We start from the raw sequence: 20,690 nt of genomic DNA on the forward strand, positions 1-20,690 counted from the left end.
CAACATGCCTGATGTGCCCAAGGAACTGATTGAGCACTCATTAAATGTTGATCCCAGAGCCACCACAAAAAGATAATGCCTACGAAGGTTTGCCCAAGATAGAAGAGACGCAATCAAAACAGAGCTAGCCAAACTACTCGCAGCAGGATTCATCAAAGAAGTTTTTCACCCTGATTGGTTAGCCAACCCTGTACTTGTTCGCAAGAAAAACAACGAATGGAGGATGTGCGTTGACTACACAGATCTTCACAAACATTACCCAAAAGATCCCTTTGGACTACCATGGATCGACCAAGTAGTCGACTCCATAGCTGGGTGTGCGTTGCTCTGTTTCCTCGACTGCTACTCAGGCTATCATCAAATAAGCCTTAAAGAAGAAAACCAAGCCAAAACAGCTTTCATCACCCCGATTGGAGCATTTTGCTGCAAAACAATGTCATTTGGGCTAAAAAACGCAGGTGCGACCTATCAGCGTGCCATACAGATGTGTTTTGAGAAGCAACTACACCGTAACGTAGAAGCTTATATGGACGACATAGTCGTCAAAATAAGAAACCAAGATGATCTAATCACCAATTTAGAAGAAACTTTCTCGAGTCTACAAATACCGGTGGAAAATTAACCCTACCAAATGCGTTTTTGGTGTACCTTCCGGAAAACTACTCGGGTTCATCATTAGCCACTGTGGTATTGAGACCAACCCGGAGAAAATATCTACCATCACAAATATGAAAGCTCCAGCTGGCATCAAGGATGTGCAGAAGCTCACAAGATGCATGGTAGCCCTCAATCGATTCATCTCAAGACTTGGAGAGCGCAGACTACCATTCTTCAAACCACTCAAACGCCAGGACAAGTTTCAACGGACAGAGGAGGCACACAAAGCCTTGACACAACTCAAGGACTTCCTGTCAAAACCACCAATCCTCACCGCTCCATCTCCGAATGAAGACTTGCTCCTATACATAGCTGCTACCACTCACGTTGTCAGCACCACAGTAGTAGTCGAACGGTCTAAACCAGGCCACGTTTACAAAGTCTAGAGACCTGTTTACTTCATCAGTGAAGTACTCTCGGACTCCAAAACTCGGTACCCACCAGAACAAAAGCTGCTCTACGCAATCCTGCTCACTTCACGGAAGCTGCGACACTACTTTCAAGAACACAGCCTCTTCACGAACAATCGTTGGCAAAGCCTTTAGAGCAGGTTTTTACTAGCCCATGGCACTAGCCGATGCTAAACAACTAGTCCGCAGATGCCAAGGCTATCAATTCTTCACTAAGCAACAGTATGTCCCTGTTGGGATACGAGGTAGGCTACACTAGCGCAAATCTAAATTTTTCTACCACGTAAACCAGGCAAACTGTCGTATAAGGATCACGGGATTACCACTCGACGCACTGATGCGGAATATGTAGATTTGCGTCGATGCAGCGAAGTCGATCAGCGTAGTCATACGTAGTCGATCATGTCGATGTCCAGCAGCTCCTCAGCAGCTCGTCCACGTGCAGCAAGATCGCCCTCGTGCCACGGCTCGTCGTCGGCTCATCGTGGCTCGTCGGTGGCTCGTCCAAGTGCTGCAGGCGCAACACCTCCAAGGTATCCACACGTGCAGGGAGGAAGCGTCGCAAGCCAAACTGCTAGGTCCGCGAGTTGCAACAGGCGAGGGTGTGGGAGGCGCGCGGCAGATGAGTTTCGCCAAAAAGTGTAAACCCTAGGGCGCCCCCACCCCTCTATTTATAGAGGTTCCTAACGGGCCTCTGGGTCCGAGGCCCATTAGTTCTTCTAAACCTAATCCAACTCGGATCACATCCGAATTGGGCTTCCAGCCCCTTAAGTGTGTGACCCTATGGGTTCGAATACGTATAGACATGGCCCGAGTACTCCTACTCGGCCCAATAGTCGGTAGCGGCCTCTAGCAAGACGTGCCAACTCCTATACGCACACGAAGATCATATCAGACGAACCATCACAACATTATATACATGTTATTCCCTTTGCCTCACGATATTTGGTCTAGCTTCAAGCCGACCGCTCTTTCTCGATCCTATGATTCGGATTCCCTTTGTAGGTTAACTCTTAACCGTACGTAGCATGGCCATGCTTTTTCGGATTCAATCACTCGAGGGGCCCAGAGATATCACTCTCAATCAGAGAGGGGCAAATCCCATCTTGATTGACCATGTCTCATAGCATGCTGCTTGACAAACCCGAAAGCTACCTTTATAACTACCCTATTATGGCGTAGTAGCGTTTGATAGCCCCTAAGTAAGTCGATCCACATCTTGATTACATGCGACAATCTCAGGTCTAAGGACAAAGTGTATATGTTGTGTAAAGAGAGAACTACTTCTCGTGTTGGGTCAGTCCTAGCACATGTCTCCACATGTGCCCACATTATTAGTTCAACATCTCCATGTCCATGACTTGTGAAATATAGTCATCAACTAATACATGTGCTAGTCTAATATTCATGTGTGTCCTCACATGAACTCCAACTAGGGACAACTTTAGAATAACCATACAAGTAAAGAGTTTCACATACAATTCACATAATTGCAAATCAATTCAAGTAGCCTTTAATGGATATTCAAGGAACACAATATAAATCATGTATACAAATGGAATATCATCATCTTTATGATTGCCTCTAGGGCATACCTCCAACAGTCCCCGCCAACAAGCTCATCACAATACCTCCAACATGACCTTTCGCTTGCTCGAGGCTTGATAAGACCACTACCAACTGCGCCAGGAGAGTTCAATCGAGTACTCGTAGCCATCAACAAATTCACCAAATGGATTGAAGTCAAATCTGTTACTTGCCCTAAGGAAGACCGAGTCCTCAACTTCCTGGATAAAATTGTACATCACTACGGCTTCCCCAACAAGATCATCACCGACCTAGGATCCAACTTCAACAATCACGACTTCTGGGAATACATGAGAATAGTGGAATTGATGTTGGATACATCTCTGTTGCTCACCCAAGAGCCAACGGCCAAGTTGAGCGTGCCAACGGCATGTTACTCGAAGCTCTCAAAAAAAGGTTGCATGACATCGGCAACACAAAAGGAGGCAAATTGCTCAAGGAACTACCCAATGTTCTTTGGGGACTACGTACTCAACCATGCAAGTCTACTGGGCACTCTCCTACTTCCTTGTATATGGGTCAGAGGTCATCCTCCCTGCAGACGTCATGTGGCAGTCTCCCACAGTTGAACAATATGACGAAGGAGTAGCAGAAGAAACAAGACGTCTCTACCTTGATAGTTTGGAAGAAACAAGATGTACAGCACTAATACAGTCAGCTAGATATTTCAACGGACTACGACGCTACCACAACCGCAATGTCAAAGAGCATTCCTTCAACTTGGGAGACATGGTCCTTAAACGCATCCAGGACACATCAGGGCTGCACAAGCTCAATTCGCCATAGGAAGGTCCCTACGTCATATCCAAGGTCACAGGGCCTGGATCGTATCGACTACAAGATCTCTCAGGAGAAGAAATACCAAACTCTTGGAACATAGAACATCTATGTCGCTATTATCCATAGCAGACTACAAGATATGCACTCGAGCTTTCATGCCAGTTATAACAAAGTTCTTTGGCAAAACTCCCACCTTTACCTCTGTTCGGCTATCCACGGCCACTTGAGCTATCTAGCTCTCCGAGCCTCAGCGCTCCATTTGACTTTGATTTCATCAAAGTCTCTTCGAGTTATCACAACTCATCGACTATTCACAGCCACTCGAGCTTTCCAACTCTGAGAGCCCTCGTGCTCAGCTCTCCGCTCTCGACTTGACTTCATCAAGTATCTCTGAGTTATCACAACTCATCAGCTGCCCATAGCTACTGAAGCTCCAGTTCGAGTTTTCAACTCATCTCCACAAGACTAAAGCGGATTCACAAAGCCACGACTACATCATTATTCATTTTTACTCAAAAAACACAAGACTTGTAGTTATCAGACAAGTACTCAAGCTTAATTGTATCCTTTGCGTTAACAAAACTCCAGAGTTACATTTGACTGCCCAATGAAATCAGGGTATACAAAATACAACACAATGACGCAACAACGACTACAAGCAACTGCCTACTGGTAGTCTGCACAGAAGTCCTAAGCGTTTACTATATCACAAGGATACACAGGCCTAGCGACTACTAGATCACCAAGGCGCAAGCAGTGTAAAAAGGCAGCACCTGCACACGAGAAAGCTGCGCAATACGCAGCCATATCCTAGTCCTCCCTGACAACCCCAGGAACTCCTTCACCGCCGCTCCCTTGACAGCGGCAACGATGAATCCCCGACACAGCATAAGGGAGAAAAATACCAAGACGATGGAGCACACTACCCGAGCTGCTCCCTTGCTAGCTTCAGTGCACAGATCCACACTGCATGCCACACCTCCACCTCTGATCAGAGAGCCGGATAAAGACCGCGGCACTCATCACACATCACTCACGAGTTCCAGCATGAACTCAGCTGGATCACGAGCTGCAAGATGAGGCACGCGGCAAACCCTCCTACGAGGATAGCATCGTGGCTATCCCTACGAGCGTAAGCCAAGATGGCAATGGGTAAATCCCCATCGGGTATGGCCATCCCAGACCCATCCCCGCCATAAAAATTTAAGACCGCCAGAATCCCCATACCCGCTACAGGTGGGGAATTTTCCCCATACCCATACCCGGCCGGGTAAATCATACCCGGCGAGTCACCCATACCCGCCAATACTTTATTTATGCACATGAAAATCAGCAATTCAACAGCAACCACCACTAGTACCAGAGCGCATAAAATTAGACAAATAATAGCATATAATAATCTTCACTGCAACCACGAGTCACATACTCACAAAACACCATGTCACCATCACACAAAGTCATTGTCATAAGTCATTACATTACATAGCCAAAAGGGGTACATAAATATAGGACAACAATTCAACAAACATGCTGGTCATTTGTTGTCTTGTTGATGACTTGATGTGTTGGTTTCCTTCACTTGGAGTTGGAGACAACTTGCTTTGCTCAAAGTTCAAGTTCCTATATGGCATGGCAGGCAGTACAACAAGAATAAGAGTTAGTATGTGTCTAGACTCTATAATAACAGAATAAGAGCATGATTGCAATAGTGGTTTCATTTGAATATGTGCACACCTGGAGACCCTCTTGAATATCTTGGAGGCAAGACCAGAAGGTGGCTGCTCCTTTTGCCTAGTTGTCAACTAAAAAGCAAAACCAACAATTAGGATAGAATCAAAGTAAAGAGAACCAAACTACAAAACAAGAGAATGGACATACTTTTGTACTTGTTCCGCAACCAATCTTGTGAGCACATAAGAGCCTCTATCATTTTTGGAGTCAGCCTACTGCGATGCTCGCTAAGTACTCTCCCACTGGTGCTAAATGCAGACTCAGATGCCACTGTAGTGATAGGAATTGCATAAATATCCTTTGCTATCCTTCTCAAGGTTGGATAACGTACTCCAACCACCTTCCACCAATCCAGCACCTTGAAACCCTTGGTTTCCAGAGATACCAGTTCATCTTCTAAGTAGCGATCAAGTTCTGATTTGAATCGCACAGCAGATGGCCTTGTACTAGCAACTCTTGCACTAAATGAAGATAAGAACTCCATATCTTCAGTTGGAGCTGCAGCTGCTACTGATTCGCTATTGTCACAGTCTTCTTCCACATGGTATTCAATCATCAATTCAGTTAATAGATCTATGATTTCAGCAACCTTATCCTCACAAATGTAACCAGTTGTACCAGTTAGCCACTCAAAACACATCAGCAAGCTCAACTTTTTGAGACGAGGATCTAGAAGGGTTGCAATACCCATCAGTCCTTGGATGTCCGACCAATATTTGTCAAATTTGGCTATCATGCTAACTAACATCTCTTCAATCTTTGCACTGCCACAAGTTGACCACTGTCTGATTTTCTTCCTAATCTCACAAATTTTTATGAAGTATATGTTGGCAGTAACATATTCAGTTCCAGAAAACAACAAAGTTATGTCATTGAACAATCGAAGCCGTTCTACAACATCAGTAGCAAATTTCCATTCCTCCTCACTAGGCAAACATGTATATTGCTTATCAACACGACTTGCTCTAATAAAAACAGCTTTATAGGGGACTGCAACACTAAGCATCTTAAAGGTTGAATTCCATCTAGTCTTGCAATCAAGGTTTATCTTATGATCCAAACTAACCTTAACAAACTTAGCTATCTCCTCAAACTTCTCTATCCTTTTTGGTGTTGCTGTCCAATAAGCCACACTTTCACGGATATTCTCAATAGCAGTTTTAATATGTTCTAGACCATCCTTAACAATCAAATTGAGAATATGAGCACAACAACGCATATGTAGTAATTTTCCTTCATTTATAAGCTTACTTTTTCCAATCTTCCTCACCAGATAAGGGATTGCCGCATCGTTAGTTGTGCAGTTGTCAAGGGTAATTGTGGATATTTTCTCATCAAGGTTCCAATCAACCAAGGACTCATATAGTTCTTCAGCAATCACTTCAGATGTGTGAGGAGCCGGTGCATAGATGAACCTATACATGTAACAACGTATGTAATTAGATTTCAGATTGTAGGACATGTGCAAAAATAGATTTCAGGACATGTACCTCATGATAATATTTCTCAAAGTCCAAGATTCATCGATGAAATGGCCTGTAACTGCCATATAGCCCCTTTTCTGGTTGTCAGACGTCCACAAGTCAGAAGTTATGGCCACCCTTGAATCAATACTAGCCATATATTCAATTGCTTTTTTCCTCTCCATCTCATATTGCATCACAATATCCTTCCTGAAAATTTTGAAGGAATATTAAAAAATAAATACAAAAATTACAATGGCAGCAAGACCAAACAGTAAGGAACAAACCTTATTGTATTCCTAGTACCCATCTTGAATAGTGGCTGAAGCGCACTTGCAAACCTCCGGAAACCAGCATGGTCTACCATGCTCAAAGGATACTCATGTAGAATTATCATTGCAGCAAGTTCCTTTCTAGCTACTTCTTGATCAAATGTGTAGTTTTCAACTTGAACGGTACCTAAATCTGTGGAACCAAACCTCAAACAAGATTGTGACAAACTCTTGTTCCCTGCTGTCTTGATCTTTCTAAGTGTACATGACTTCAAATGATCATGTAAGTGCTTAGTTCCATGGTTTGTTTCACCTGATAGCTTCTTGAAACAATACATGCACTTTGCCTTTGTTGTGCCCATGTACCTAACTCTCTTGAACTCATTCCAAACCGCTGAGGTGAGCTTCCTCTTTGCACCACTAGCAGGACCATCTTCATCTTCTTCAATAGGATCTTCATCACCTTCTATTTCAATAGGCTCTGACATCTGAACTGCAGTTTGTGAGCATTCACCTTCACTGCTAGTACTCATTTTTTTCAATCTGTATCACATAATAAGGCACATTCAATAGAAGAAATAATAATAATTACACTAATGAGTTTTACAAGTAAAGCAGAGTAAGCCAGTTCTTGAAAAATATTTAACTGATGTTGACAAATAATAACTACACTAATGAGTTTTACAAACCACATCCTTAGTCCTTACAAATAACTAATGAGATAACAATTATAAAACATAACAGATGTTATGTTTGCAACTGTGCATAACTGCATATACACCAAACTCATCTACCAACACTAGTGTTCTTTCAAATTTATAACTATCAGACTATCAGTTACTCAAGTTCTGCTATAAAAATTTCTGCTCAGGCACAACTCACAAGTATTAACCAACTGAATTAGGAATTTAGGACATGTATCAAATTACAAGCATGTAACTCGCTTAGCATAGGCATGTAGCTCTCGGGTTACTTACATCAGTGGCTGCAGCAACTTGCGGCTACCACCAGGAGGGCGAGAATTAGTTACTACACCACCCGAAGATGTGGCTGTAGCAGCACCTTCCCAAGATGAAGCTGGAGAAAGAGGGGGTCGGCCGTCCTTTTGCTTCGTCTTCTCCACGACTGCAGTGTTGCTGGTCCTTTTCTTCTCCTTGGTGGTGGTGTTCTTGGGCTTGGTTTTAGGAGCGGCACCAGTCCCGTTCTTGGGATTGGATGCAGGAGCACTGGTGGCGACGGCGATAGCGCCGATCTTCGGCTCCGCTGTAGGAGCGCCGCTGGCGACTGCAGCTTCGACCTCCGGATCTTGCAGCTTCAGAGTGTTCCCGGCGTCGAAGAGCTCGGGATCCGGTGGATTCAAGTGGTCACCATCCTCCAGGATCTCGGCGATGTTCCTTTGACACCGGAGTGAAGGAGCTAGTTAGTGAAATAGTGCGGGGGAGGAGGCAAAGGCAAGGAGCGCGGTCGCATGGAGCGCCGAGCGCCTCTGCGCCATCGCCTGAAAGTGCAGTGCAAAGCATATGAAGGGGATTAGGGGAAGGGGAACTAGGGATTGGGGAATAGGGATCACCGTTCTTGCTCCGTCGCCGGCATGGCGTGGCGTCAAGGGGGCTTGGGGGTCGGATGTGGCCGTGGCGTCTTCCTGGCGCTTGGATGCGATGCCAGCCGCAGCCGCCAGCGCGAGACGAGGTCACGAGGGGTCGGGCGCCGCGCCGGGTGTTGTTTTTTGCGGTGGGCGGCGGGGTTGCTTTTTTTCCTCGGGAGATCAGGCGGCGGAGGCGGCCAGGCGGGTGGGAATCGGGATAGCCGGTTGGGACTTGGGAGAGGGTTGGGTTGTTGGGGACGCTAGGGTTTTACATGGGCTGCTAGTGGGCTTTTTTATTTTTGGGCCGGGTATTTTTCACCCATGGGTTAACGGGTATGGGGACTGCTGGAACATACCCGTACCCGCGTACCCGATGGGTGAAGGGTTTGGTCCATTTACGTACCCATGGGTAGTGTATTTAGTCCATATTCAGACCCTAATGGAGTAAATACCCGTCGGGTATCGGGTCGCGGGTACCCATTGCCATCTTGAAGCGTAAGAGTATGTGGAGGGAAGGTGGCTCCAATCTACGAGGAATCTTCTAACACCGGGGCGCTCATTGAAAGTTTTCTACTATCAAACAATAGCAACCTAAAGCAATCCATCGCTACACTAAAGAAGCATGACCTTGGTCGAGCCCCAAGAAGCCTATTTATAGCCGAAATGCCACAACCACCAACTACTCAGAAGTTATTTCTCGCTCGTGACGATCAGCCTGAAACACTGACAAGGGTCAGCAGGCACTTTTCTGACTCCACTCACATGAAGGCACTCAACCACAATGGACAAAAGGGAACAGTTCGCCCGTGCATCCTTTCAAAGTACAAGGAAAGGCCAGAGTACCTTCAACAACAACAACAATAATTGACTGCCGCAACAGATACTACGACTACTCGATTACTTGAATTTGTTCTTCCCGACTACAAATAAGAGATCGTCGATTACAATTTGGACTCCAATAAAATTTACAGAGAATTGTTTGAGTACTCCCATGAGTACTCGACAGATTACAACTCGAACTATGGCTCCTCCAAAGATATAAACTCAGACATCTTTGAAGCAATCGGCTCAGCCTCCTCAAGATACTGCACATAGGTATCCTCTATGCAGTTCTTAGCAACTCCATCACCAGCCGCCGATAAATTTGCCCTCGGGTAATATGACTTGACTACCGCAAACACTTGTTTGCAGACAGCCTTACAGAGTCCAGCAACTTTACACGAGGTAGCTCTTAGTCTCTCGACCAGCGAGCGAGGCCCAGCGTCATCTTCAAGTGGAGCGATACCATTGACTATGTTCTGCGCAGCACTGGTCAACTCTTGGAGCTCGCCTTGCAGTCTCCCTATAGTTATACCATGATCCCTACACGCCACCATTGCCATAGGAAGCATTACCCCATTCTGATTCTTCCTGCTCCTCTCATGCTTATAGGTAGCCTGAGCCTCAGCCAGTGATGCCCTGAGATTGGCAGCCTCATCAGCTACCCGGTTATGGGCGTTTCTCCAATCAAGAAGTTGGCTACTCACAGTAGCCTCTTTTCTCTTGAGCTCTGCGCCAAGCATCATAGATCAGAACCTACCACTACAGTCAAACATACTCAAAAGATCATGAGTACTCACGTTGATATTTTTTGTTCAAAGATTTATAGCGATTCCCCAATCGCTCCTGTAGGACTTCATGATCATTCCGCTCAACTGCAAAAGCTTCGCAGCCTCCTCATGAACTCTCAAGGACTCTATAAGACAGCTACATTCTTGCTCCAGTTGCGCCACTCGTTGCATGGTTTCATTGTGCTACTGGAGAGCCTGAGTATTTCTTTGGGCTCTATCATACAAGTCCTGCAAGCACCTCAAAACAAGTCGACAAGACTTGTCGAAACACAAATCAAAGAAAATAGCTCATACACACCTGAAAGCTCTGGATAGCTCTTTGAAACTCTGACTCTGACGGCAGCTTGACTACCAGACCCCCAGTATTCTTAGCAATTTGAGGCTCCAGTTTTTCACCCACAACAGCCCCTGACAAAAAAAAATCATGGGTAATTATTGGATACAAAGGAAATCCCCTTCAAAAGCATTTATACTCAAGTAACATACCCAGTGCACCGACTTCACCCACTTTAGTCGCATCAACCAAAGCGGTTGTTGAAGACGGCACACCTCCAGAACTCGAGGGAACTGTTGGGCCCTCCACTGAGTGAATAACTTCTTGTAGCATGGATATAGTGGTACCAAGACGACTTGTGTCTTCAACCTCAGGTGCATCATCCATCGACAAATCAACTAAGGGGTTAGAGAGCATAGTTGGGAGACCAGCCTCCATCCCTATCTCCACGGGAATAGTATCTTCAGCATCCCTAAATCAAAACACGAGATCATCATCTGCTTTTCAGAGTTCAAAAACAATCAAAGGGAAAGATTACATAAAAAACTCACCAGGATGATTGCGACGCCAATCAAACACGTTTCTTCTCAGCTACCACCGGTCGGATACTCGGCACTACAGGGGCCGTGGGAGGAATGACCTCTACTCCTTCGCCGAGTCCTGAAAAAACCAAGGTTGAGACTACGTACGCACGACTACCAGAATAAATCGAGTACTCACACTGGCGATAACATCAGACAACAAGGCACTAGCAGCCACCACCGGTGTCCTCACAGCATCTGCTAGCTCAGAAGATGTAACCTTATCAACGGATGACTCGGTAACCTGCTCGGGGGCTACCGACTCAGGGGCTGCCGACGCCGATACTACCTGCTCGGAGGCTGCTGTTTCTGAGTTCAAAAGTGGCACCCTCACAGGCAGCTCTTCAACAGCCGCGACACTGACAGCTGCGTCTTTTGCAATCGCGACTATTTCACCAGAAGTAGCCTCATCACCACCGATGGCCAAGTTGTCAACCTTTCCAACCGACTAATATCATCAGCATTCTGCAAAGAAATTCTCAAAAAGTACTCTAATACAACACACGACTATATACCTTGGCACTCTATGACCCCTCGGGGGTCAAACTCGATGAAGATGAAATAGGCTGAACAGCAGCTTTCTTTCAAACTACTTGCCGTTTCTTGGCAGGAGGAGAAGGGTCATCGTCAGTGTCAACCACAGCAATCTCTCTGCCCTCAGATGACGCCAAGAAGCCAAAAAGCACCCGGGACTGCAAGCCAACAATTGTTACTCGAAAAGGTGTTACCATGCCCTCGACTACACAAATTAAGCAAAGGAAGGAACATACCTCTGTTGGTTCATACCAACTATCAAACTGACGAAGAACTCCTGGAAGTACTAGTACCCCTTGATAGTTCTTAAATAACTTGCCCAACAACGCCTCCACATCGTCATCAGATACGTCTTCAGGAGACATTCGCAACGGGTCATCAAAACCTCTGAGCCTGAGCGAGCTTGTTGCTGCAAGGGATGAACTCTTCGCTTGAGAAAACTAGTGGCTATATTAATGCCAGTTAAACCCAAAGACATCATCTCAGCAATCTGAGTCAGTAGGTCAGTTATCTTAGGGGTGTCCTCGGGCTCGCTCACCCAATTGTCTGCATGCTTTGGAGCATGGCTGGTGACTACTGGCAAGACAGGATCATGGTTACAATATAAAACCATCTCTTCTTCCAGTCACCATGGGAGTCGGGTAGGTCATACTCGAGATAAGCACTCGAGTTCCTCAATTGAAACCCAGCCCCTCCAAACACCTCTGTCTTAGTTGCACTGGGTTGCTCTTACAGCGAAACAACTTCCTAAAAAGATCAAGACTAGGCGGCACACCCATGAACACATCGCACAAGTGTACAAAGATAGCCATATGAAGCACACCATTCGGATTCAAGTGCACTCATTGGAGGTTGCAGTACCCAAGAATACCTCTGAAGAAGTCGGAATGGGTACCGCTAGTCCTCTCTCAACAAAATGAGCAAGCATGATTGTCTCCTTTGGGTGCTCTTCAAACTGCCACCCATCCCCAAATGCAGGCCTCCACTCAAAGTTCAACCTTTGGTTGAAGAAGCTTCGCGTCGACCAAAGCCTGGACCGCTGGCTCCTTTATCACGGAGTGCTGCCAGGTGATCCCAAGGGTGGCGGCACAGTCTGGTTTGTTGGACCACACTTTGGCACCGACAGTGCGAGCTCTTTGCCCTTCTTGGATCAAGATCTAAACATACTGGTGGCCGCAGCTTCCCCTAGGTCTTCTCGGGTTTCTTCCCCACCTTCTTGACACGCATCAGTCGATCTCGAGAAGGGTGGAGGAGGGAAGGAGCTGCAGCAGATCTCTCTCAAGGGCTAGGCCAAAGCAACAATGGCGGCGGCGGTGCAGGGAAGAGCGGCAGCACTGGATGGACAGGAAAGGGGTGCAAATTACAGATCTGCTAAAAGCGACGTACCGCTAATCACCACTGGGCCCCCTATTATATCAGCGGCATCTCCAGATTCCAAGCGTCAATCAAGCAACGGCCTGATATAAATCAGATTTCCCACCATAATTTCCAACGGATACTCTGGCCAAAGGTCTGAGCCCTTCACCGACCACAAGTAATCGCCCAAGTGCTCGGGGGCTGCGGATACCATACCCGTTGGATAAAGTTTTCTTTTTCCTAAGACTACATAAGTTAGAGCGAAATCACAAGTTTGACCCTCAGCCTGATTCTTCGATTCAACCTAAGGCTCGGGGGCTACTCCATATGGAGTGCGATTGTCATCGCACTACCATATAAAAATGAAGGTTACTCGAAGCAAACATCGGGGCTGCTGAGAGTACCTTCCAGTCACGCAACAGCACCAATACTCGAGGGGTCGGCCGCGTCTACAGCTCAGAAAGCACCAAGGAGAACTCGGGCAGCGTCCTCAAGTACTCGAAGCTGTTCCTCTCGACTACAAAGTTGTGATGACCGGTCCCTAATCTTCCGGGTTAACCTTAATCCTAGCCCTGGATCTTAGTCATCTGTCTTGTTTTGCCGTGCCTGAGTGCTCAGCCTTACGCCCGATCCCAACCCCTGAGACCCGACCCCTCCCCGCTTCACTCCGATTTCCGACCCCGGCAACCCCGCTCACCGTCAGATCCTTCTAAGTCTTTCCCAAACGCCATTCTGTCCAACCAGTGGACCCTTGAGATCTTTTTCCCCCAGATCTTCCGCGACAGGCACACTCGAGTTGCATGCCTGCTTCAGAGTCTCCCCGCCGCGTGGCTCATCTTCTCCGACGCCCGCCGCTCAGTCTTGTCTCTGGCTTGCGACCGAATGGATTCTCGCGCCCCCTTCCCCAATGGCGGCGGAAGCCCCTCTGCAACCTTTCTGCAGCGCCTCGCCTCCCGCGCCCATCATCACACCGCCAGATCCCGGCCGCAGAACCCGATGTCGTCCGTCTTTTCCGTCACTTCGATCTCAGTCGCGCCTCCTGGTCTTCGCTACACGACGATTCCTCCATCGCCAACCCCGACCATGGCAGCGACAGCTCCTTTTCCCTCGCCCTGCCAGAAGCCGCCCGACAATCTGTTGCTCCGCGCTCGCCCGCGCGCCCGCGGCTGCATGTCTTTTCACCTGTGCGCCCTCGATTCTAGCGCCGTTAAACCGGTCGCTTCTATCAAACCTTCCGCACGACGACGCCCACCTCCGCCAAATCTCAACCACTGGCATACCCGCTCCTGCGCCGCCCCGACAACAGAACCCAATGACCGCTGGCGTCATCCCCGAGTCCTGCACCACCGCCCTCTTCGCTCAATCGCCGCCCCGGCAGAGCACTCCATTGCTTCTCCCCGGCCTTCGCGCCGCTCCCCTTCTCTCTCCCGCGCCGCTTCCCTTCCCCGTTCCAGCAGCTATAAAAAGGAATACGCAAGCCTGCCGGAGTTCCCTCCGCCATTATTGCCTTCAGCCATTCTCTTGCTCCCTGCTCAAGCTCCTAGCACCACACCCTAAAGTTCTTGAGGAACTCTCCTCTCAGCTCCCCTCCGTTTTTCCCAAGCCACCCAGCCGCTTGCTCCTCCGTGCTGCGTAAAAGCTCACTTGTGATCCACAAGAAGCACCGCCGCCACCGGAGTACTGCCGGTCTTAGCCGTTGTTCAAAGCCTTAGTCCCTCCGCCCAAGTCTGCCTCTTCCCGACCCCAAGCCTTCCTTGTAGGAAGAAGGTAAGCTGCCGACCCCAGTCCGCTTCGCCCGACCCCTCTTATCCGCCTGACCCCGGTTCCGTCTCGCCCGACCCTATCTGTTCCGCCGACCCTTATCCGCCTCGCCCGAGGGCTCGGCTGTGATCTTTTTCTTCAAACCGAGGGTGTATGTGTAAAACTTAGGAACCCTTCAGCGCTTGCGTCTGAGGATCCCTAGTATACCACATCCTCTAGTTCAAGGATCAGATCATAAGTTCCTTTCCGACCCTTGCCTCTTGATCTTCACCAGCTCTCTTGAACCTCCCCACCCTCCTGCTCTTTGTCGCGAGTTTCTGGGCTCAGGCGAGCAAGTGTTGCTGTTGAAATAACCGTCTATGCTAACTCTTGCGTTGCATTCGTGTAGAGCTACGCCTCACCGACGGCTTCTACGAGTTGTACCCGGCGCCAGAAGACGAAGCAGCAGCAGAGCTCCCGCTTCCAGAAGCCGAAGCCGTCCAAGCAGAAGAGCAGCTTCCCTCCTCCTTGTTTGTAGGCAAGCCCCGGTTGCATGAAATCCCTATGTGCTTTACCAAACTTGCGCATGCCTTCTGTAACATGCTTGTGCATTTACGTATAGGAGTTGTTTGAAACCCTAGATGCATGACTTAGTTATCCCTATGATCTGAACACTAGCTGTTGGACCGAGTAGTTGCCTTGCTTAACTAGAAGACAGTAAAAGCCGAGTGATTCCCTGTCACTCGCGAGTTGTAGGAGTTGGATGTCTACCTTTCTGTTACAACTATAAGGACGATGGACGGGGTAGGGTTTTGGTAACTCTTTGGTGGACGGATGGTTTGCCCCGTCTGTCTATGAAAACTTGCTAAGGCCCGACAGTGGTGGTGTTCGTGATCAAGTGTTTGAAAGTACTAACCTCATATTTAGTATGGGATGAGGAAGCGTAGTACCGGATTGAACCTAGATGTGAGCGGTCGCCCCATTGTTCTTGGAACGGAGTTTCCCCTGCTGGTTGTCGCACGTGGTGGCAAGCGTGGCCACAGGACGGCAGAGGCCGGGTTTGTGGAACCTTGCACCAAAGGAAATGGGCCCGACACGGGTTAGGGGATTGATGGGATGGCCGACACAGGAAGCGACCTCCGGGTGTGCGGATGTCGTGAGGTTAGGTTCACCATGCATGGTTAAAGAAGTCGAATCGATTCGTCTGCCTCTCACAGTTTGAGATTGCTTGATCGCTATGTCACTCTGAGTAAAGGAGGAATCTGATAATGACATGGTTTTGTCGGTATACATACCTTGTTTGGCTCTATGATTGCTTAGAATAGGTTGCAAAACCTAGACTGGTTAAAGAACTTAGAATCGGAACTAAAACTTGAAAATAGGGTTTACTTAGTGCTTTTAGCAAACCAACCTCTCAGCCAGAAAGCCCTGCATGTCTAGAAGTGTGGAGTAGTTTTACTCCTATCGGTTGAGTCTTGTTGAGCTTAGTAGCTCAGCCTTGTTGTGGCTCCTGTTTTTCAGGTGAAGTTGCTGCTCCCGACCCCTCTCTTGCTGGCGCTTGGCTGCCCCAGCTCCCGCCGGGCTGGACGGTCGAGTGGGATCCCTCCTCGGACGGCGAGGAGAGGGATCAGTGATGTCCCGGCTGGCCTCACCAGGACATCCGACCCGACGATTGCTTCCGCTAGCGTTTTACCTTCTGTTGTTTTCCGAAAGCCTGTAAAACTCTGATGTTCTTTTCGCAACTAAATCCAGTGGTTAAACGGTTATCTTGGTGGACTTGTTGTACTCTCTGGAACCGCTCACCTTTGTGTGAGCCTGCTAAATCGGTCCTGTTCAAGTGGTTAAATCGGAGGAGAATCCGACGGCACTTCGTGTTTACTCGGCTTAGGCATGAGTGTCGCATATCAGGCGGCTACATCAGGTCTAACCCAGTAGATCCGAAGTGGATCCGCCACAAAAGTACTCGGGGGCTTGTCGGGCATACATCCCCAGACCCACGAGTAGGCCTTGTACGGCCCACTCAGGGACATACTCGGGCGTGATCAGGATATGGAGGCTACGCCGCAGGGTAGCGTAGCCTGCACGGACTCCTGAAGACTAGTCGGAATGCATGAGGAAACTACTCTACCGATTTGAAGTAGAACTCTGTAACCATGTTCAACTAGGACTCCACCCTGTAACCCTGCTCCCCCGACTATATAAGGGCGGGCAGGGACCCCCTTCTAAACAACAACTAAGAAGTTCAATACAAGTAACACAGGACGTAGGGTATTACGCGGTCTAGCGGCCGAACCTGTCTAAATCGTGTCCCTTGCGTCACCATCGACTCCTTGATTCTCGACGACACCCGCCGCACAAAAGACCACCTAGAGTACCCCTAGGCGGGTTGCCAATCTAAAACATCGATAGTCAACTCCTATATTCATGTTTGTATATTCATGTTTGAGGCTTAAGGGAGCCTGCATGTGAGAGAAGTATTGAAGTATAAGTTTTTTTTGCTCGCTTTTAGATTGAACTTATCGATGCATACAACTCAATACTGACTTTTAGAACCAAAAGATGAATTTCACCATTGTAACTAGAACTTCAATTCACAAACTTCATAGTTCTTGCTCTTTGGAATTGCAATTTATGGTTCTCGCTCTTTAGATATGTGAATGAAATTGACATTCAATTTTTTACATATTGACAATTTGACACACTTAGTTGACAAACAGTCACTCTTAGTCTTAGACAAAACATTAATCTATTCCTTATCTCATCATTTTGTATGTAGTACAATATATAAGTCAGTGACAAGAGTACCATCAATATGTACCCCTCGCATCCCTGATGCAAGGCAATTCCTATAACACACCGTCTGCTACCATGAAAATGGTTGTATAAATTGAGACTGCGCTAGTTGAGTTTTAGTAATCCCAGTTTATTTCCTACTTGATCCTGCAGAGCAACCTGACGAAGCAGGTTCTGCACATCGTCTACCCACTTCTGCTTACTCGCGCTGCTCTCACACTCGAATTCCACGAGACCTTGCGCCGTGCTCAGGCCGAAGCTGCATGTCTCCTCCATGGAGTCCTTCCCTGGCTCGGCCCATGTTGGAAGCTCGCTGTACACGCCGTAAACAACGACTATGACCAGTCACAGGCAAAAGGGTCAGCACTGAAAAATTCATGAGCTACTCTGCTGGAATCAGATATTTACATTCCAGTAGTGCAAAAGTATTGCAACTTACTCTTATTGTTCTTTGATAGTGCACCTCCAATGTGTTTGCTTTTCAGCTTCAGCATCACCTGTTGTTATAGACGTACGTTGTCAGTAACACTGCATCTCTCTCTAGTCTGACCAGCATTTGGAACTGAAGGAAAATCTTCTAACCTGTGACCTCTTGTTGATGTAGATAGATAGTCTTGTCTTGTGTAAATCCCCTGTATCAAGAATACAACTCTGCCCCTTAGTTTTTTCGACCATGCTTTGAAGTTTTTTTGCTTCCAGATTTTCAATTATATAGCTGAATGTTCTGACGAGCCCACTGTTTTCTTACCTTTTCTTGTGCGTTTCAGCAGCTCCCCCTCCTTGCACCAGATGTCAGTGCTCCACGAATGACCCTTCTCGCTCCCCTTCTCGTATGGAAGAACACTCGCATTGCTCCTCGTCTCTCGCTGCACTCTCTGCTTCAGCGTAGCTGCTCCTCGAAGAGCTGACCAAAACAGCCAAAAAAATCCATACTAACTTATTAGCATATTCTTCTCTGAATCAGCATATGGAATCAGACGGTTAGTTCAACGAGATGACAACGACATCATCGGATTCCTTACCGGTGGCTGCTGCCGCCGTGAGCGTCATCAGATCACCGGGGCTCCTGACGCCAACCGCGGCCTGCACGGCGCCGGCCACCTGCTCGTGGCGCGCCCCCGCGTGCTGAGCCGCCTCGACGCAGTGCGAGGCTAACAGCTCGGTGGCCGACGCCATGGCCGCGGCCATCTTGGTGGCCTGGGCGTCGCAGCTCGTGGCCGCCGCGACGGCGGCCACCGCAGCGGCGACCCGGGCAACGGACACCATGGCGTGCACGTGGGCCTTCTCGGCGCGCTGCTTCTCCTTGCCCCTCTGCTTCACCCGGCACGTCTCCCTGTGGTGGACTTGGAACCATCTGCCGATCGACTGGTGGTGGCCGCTGCTCATGGAATTCCTTCTTGCATCCCTCTGTAGAAGAAGTTGCAGTGGTGGAACCGTGAATCAGATGGGAAAAAAGATAATAACCAAAGAAAAAGAAACAGAGAGGATGAAGTGAGCTGAGAGCCTGAGAGGGTTACATGCTGTTGATGACACGGGAGAGGAACGATGGACGTGGCGAGCACGGAGTCCTCCGGTATGGTCATCTCCGGCAGCCGGCTCCCCGCCGCCGCAACGCCGCTGCTCTTCTTGCCCCCACCGACGAGAATCTTCGAGATCTCTGACGCGGATACGCTCCACGATCGGGACAGGTACTCCATGGGCTCCAGCGGCGTCTGCGGCGGCGGTATCACCGCCACCGCGTCGTCCTCCTCGTCCACCGCCTCCATGCTGAAGGCACCAGCGACGTCCCTCGCCTTCCAGCCCTTCTCCATCGCCATCTATCCTACAAGCTGCTGCAGTTGTGCCCCCTCGTGTCTTCACAGGTGACTGCCTAGTGATGGTTCTGCCAGTGTCTGCGAGACAGTGCCGTGTACTTTATAGGGCCGGAGGCACACACGAAGCACAAGGAGACGGGTGTGGAGCCGCCGTGCTATGGCAGCACAGGCAGGCAGAAGGAACGAAGGGGGAACACGAGGCTGACAGGCTCCTGGCACCCTTTTCTACCTTGTCGCCGAGCTTCTCCATTCCCTGTCCCTGGCGCGGCATATGCCAGTATAAAATTACGGTCGTGTCGCCGTTCTCAAGCTACCTGTGTCCCAGCAGGTGAGCTATCTCGGACCTCGGAATCGGATGGGTGTTCGGATCGCCATTTCGACGGTTGGTGCACGGGTCCCAGCCTCACGGAAGGTGCAGCACAGCACCTCACCTGTATTGTATACTGACATCACGTCTCAGATGTTTTGTATGCGTACTCCTCTTGCGTTCAAGCAACCGCATCATTAGGAGTTCAGAACCGTGCCGTTGTTTGCACTTGCAGCAATGTGGACAGTTCTTAATTACAAGTGCCTCATTTTCTGCCGGCATGTTTTAGTTTTCCAAATCCTAAAAATCGACAGACCACACGTTATTGAGAAAACAAGATTGTCAGATATTTTCGTGGTGACAATCTGGAGGAGATGGATGATAAGGAGCGTTCATGCGTATAGTGCGGTTGGCATCTGGAGACCCCGTCAGTAGTCGGTAGCGCTCGATGACAAGAGACCCCATGGATGCTGGGCAGTGTCCGCTCACTGTTGCAGGGTTCTCCATCCGGTTATTGGGACCGATAGGACAAGGAGCTGAACATTGTCCCCCCGGTCTTGGTCGCTTGTCTCTGCTCATTCGTTTTGTTTATGATGAAGCGACGCGAGCTCGTTTTATTCCCCTTCTTTTTTTCTTCCTCCCAGCAGGTGTGGGGTGGGGCTTGATGGTTGATGCTTCTCGATGTCTTTGTCTGGTGCAGGACTGGCCGGCGCAGGGTACAATGGTGGAAGAACCATCGCTGTTGTCTGGACCCGACCCCGGAGCAGGTTAGCAGCAACGGAACGGTAAGGTTTCGGCAGCAGTAAAACAGCAAATGATGTTCATAGGCAAGCAGCACCTGGTCGTTCACGATGCCGTAGGTTAGATGAGAAAATGCCCTCTGCACCCATCCATCATCATAGAAAATGGCTAGGATGGTTAGGCATGCGTCCAAGCAATCCGTGTCAGATTGCCTTGCCGATGGATTATGGAGACATAGGCCATGTTTAGGGGGTGTTTGGCAGGGAGGGGCTAAATTTTAGCCCCTGTCACATCGGATGTTTGGACACTAATTAGGAGTATTAAACATAGTCTAATTACAAAACTAATTGCACAACCCCTAGGCTAAATCGCGAGACGAATCTATTAAGCCTAATTAGTCCATGATTTGACAATGTGGTGCTACAGTAACCATTCGCTAATGATGGATTAATTAG

At 48.4% G+C, this 20,690-nt stretch overlaps 1 protein-coding gene and 1 long non-coding RNA gene across 3 annotated transcripts; both read right to left on the reverse strand.

Annotated features, from left to right (window-relative positions):
- Positions 1-9,349: 9,349 nt before the first annotated feature.
- LOC111255882 lies at positions 9,350-12,178 on the reverse strand. 2 transcript variants are annotated; one of them, XR_002676025.1, is made up of 7 exons: positions 11,721-12,178; positions 11,466-11,642; positions 10,921-11,386; positions 10,582-10,841; positions 10,394-10,503; positions 10,105-10,323; positions 9,350-10,034 (listed from the first exon to the last, which is right to left on the reverse strand). It is a non-coding gene; the product is annotated as an uncharacterized LOC111255882 (long non-coding RNA). The 2 variants fall into 2 exon arrangements; XR_002676024.1 differs by having other exon boundaries at positions 10,105-10,503.
- Positions 12,179-17,202: 5,024 nt separating this feature from the next.
- LOC101782540 (VAN3-binding protein) lies at positions 17,203-19,392 on the reverse strand. Its single transcript, XM_004983604.4, has 6 exons — positions 18,891-19,392; positions 18,396-18,780; positions 18,122-18,277; positions 17,956-18,005; positions 17,813-17,870; positions 17,203-17,708 (listed from the first exon to the last, which is right to left on the reverse strand). The coding sequence occupies exons 1-6, from the start codon at positions 19,188-19,190 to the stop codon at positions 17,479-17,481; spliced, it is 1,179 nt and encodes a 392-aa protein (XP_004983661.1). The 5' UTR covers positions 19,191-19,392; the 3' UTR covers positions 17,203-17,478.
- Between the last annotated feature and the right edge of the window lie 1,298 nt (positions 19,393-20,690).

Source organism: Setaria italica, chromosome IX, assembly GCF_000263155.2.
Source record: "Setaria italica strain Yugu1 chromosome IX, Setaria_italica_v2.0, whole genome shotgun sequence".
Classification (NCBI taxonomy): domain Eukaryota; kingdom Viridiplantae; phylum Streptophyta; class Magnoliopsida; order Poales; family Poaceae; genus Setaria; species Setaria italica.

Excerpts from the sequence above, each read along its gene's own strand:
- LOC101782540 (XM_004983604.4), bottom strand. The coding sequence starts at position 19,190 with ATGGCGATGGAGAAGGGCTGGAAGGCGAGGGACGTCGCTGGTGCCTTC. Across the intron at positions 18,278-18,395 it reads CACGGCGGCAGCAGCCACCG|CTCTTCGAGGAGCAGCTACG; the intron begins GTAAGGAATCCG and ends TGTTTTGGTCAG. Across the intron at positions 18,006-18,121 it reads GCTGAAACGCACAAGAAAAG|GGGATTTACACAAGACAAGA; the intron begins GTAAGAAAACAG and ends TTCTTGATACAG.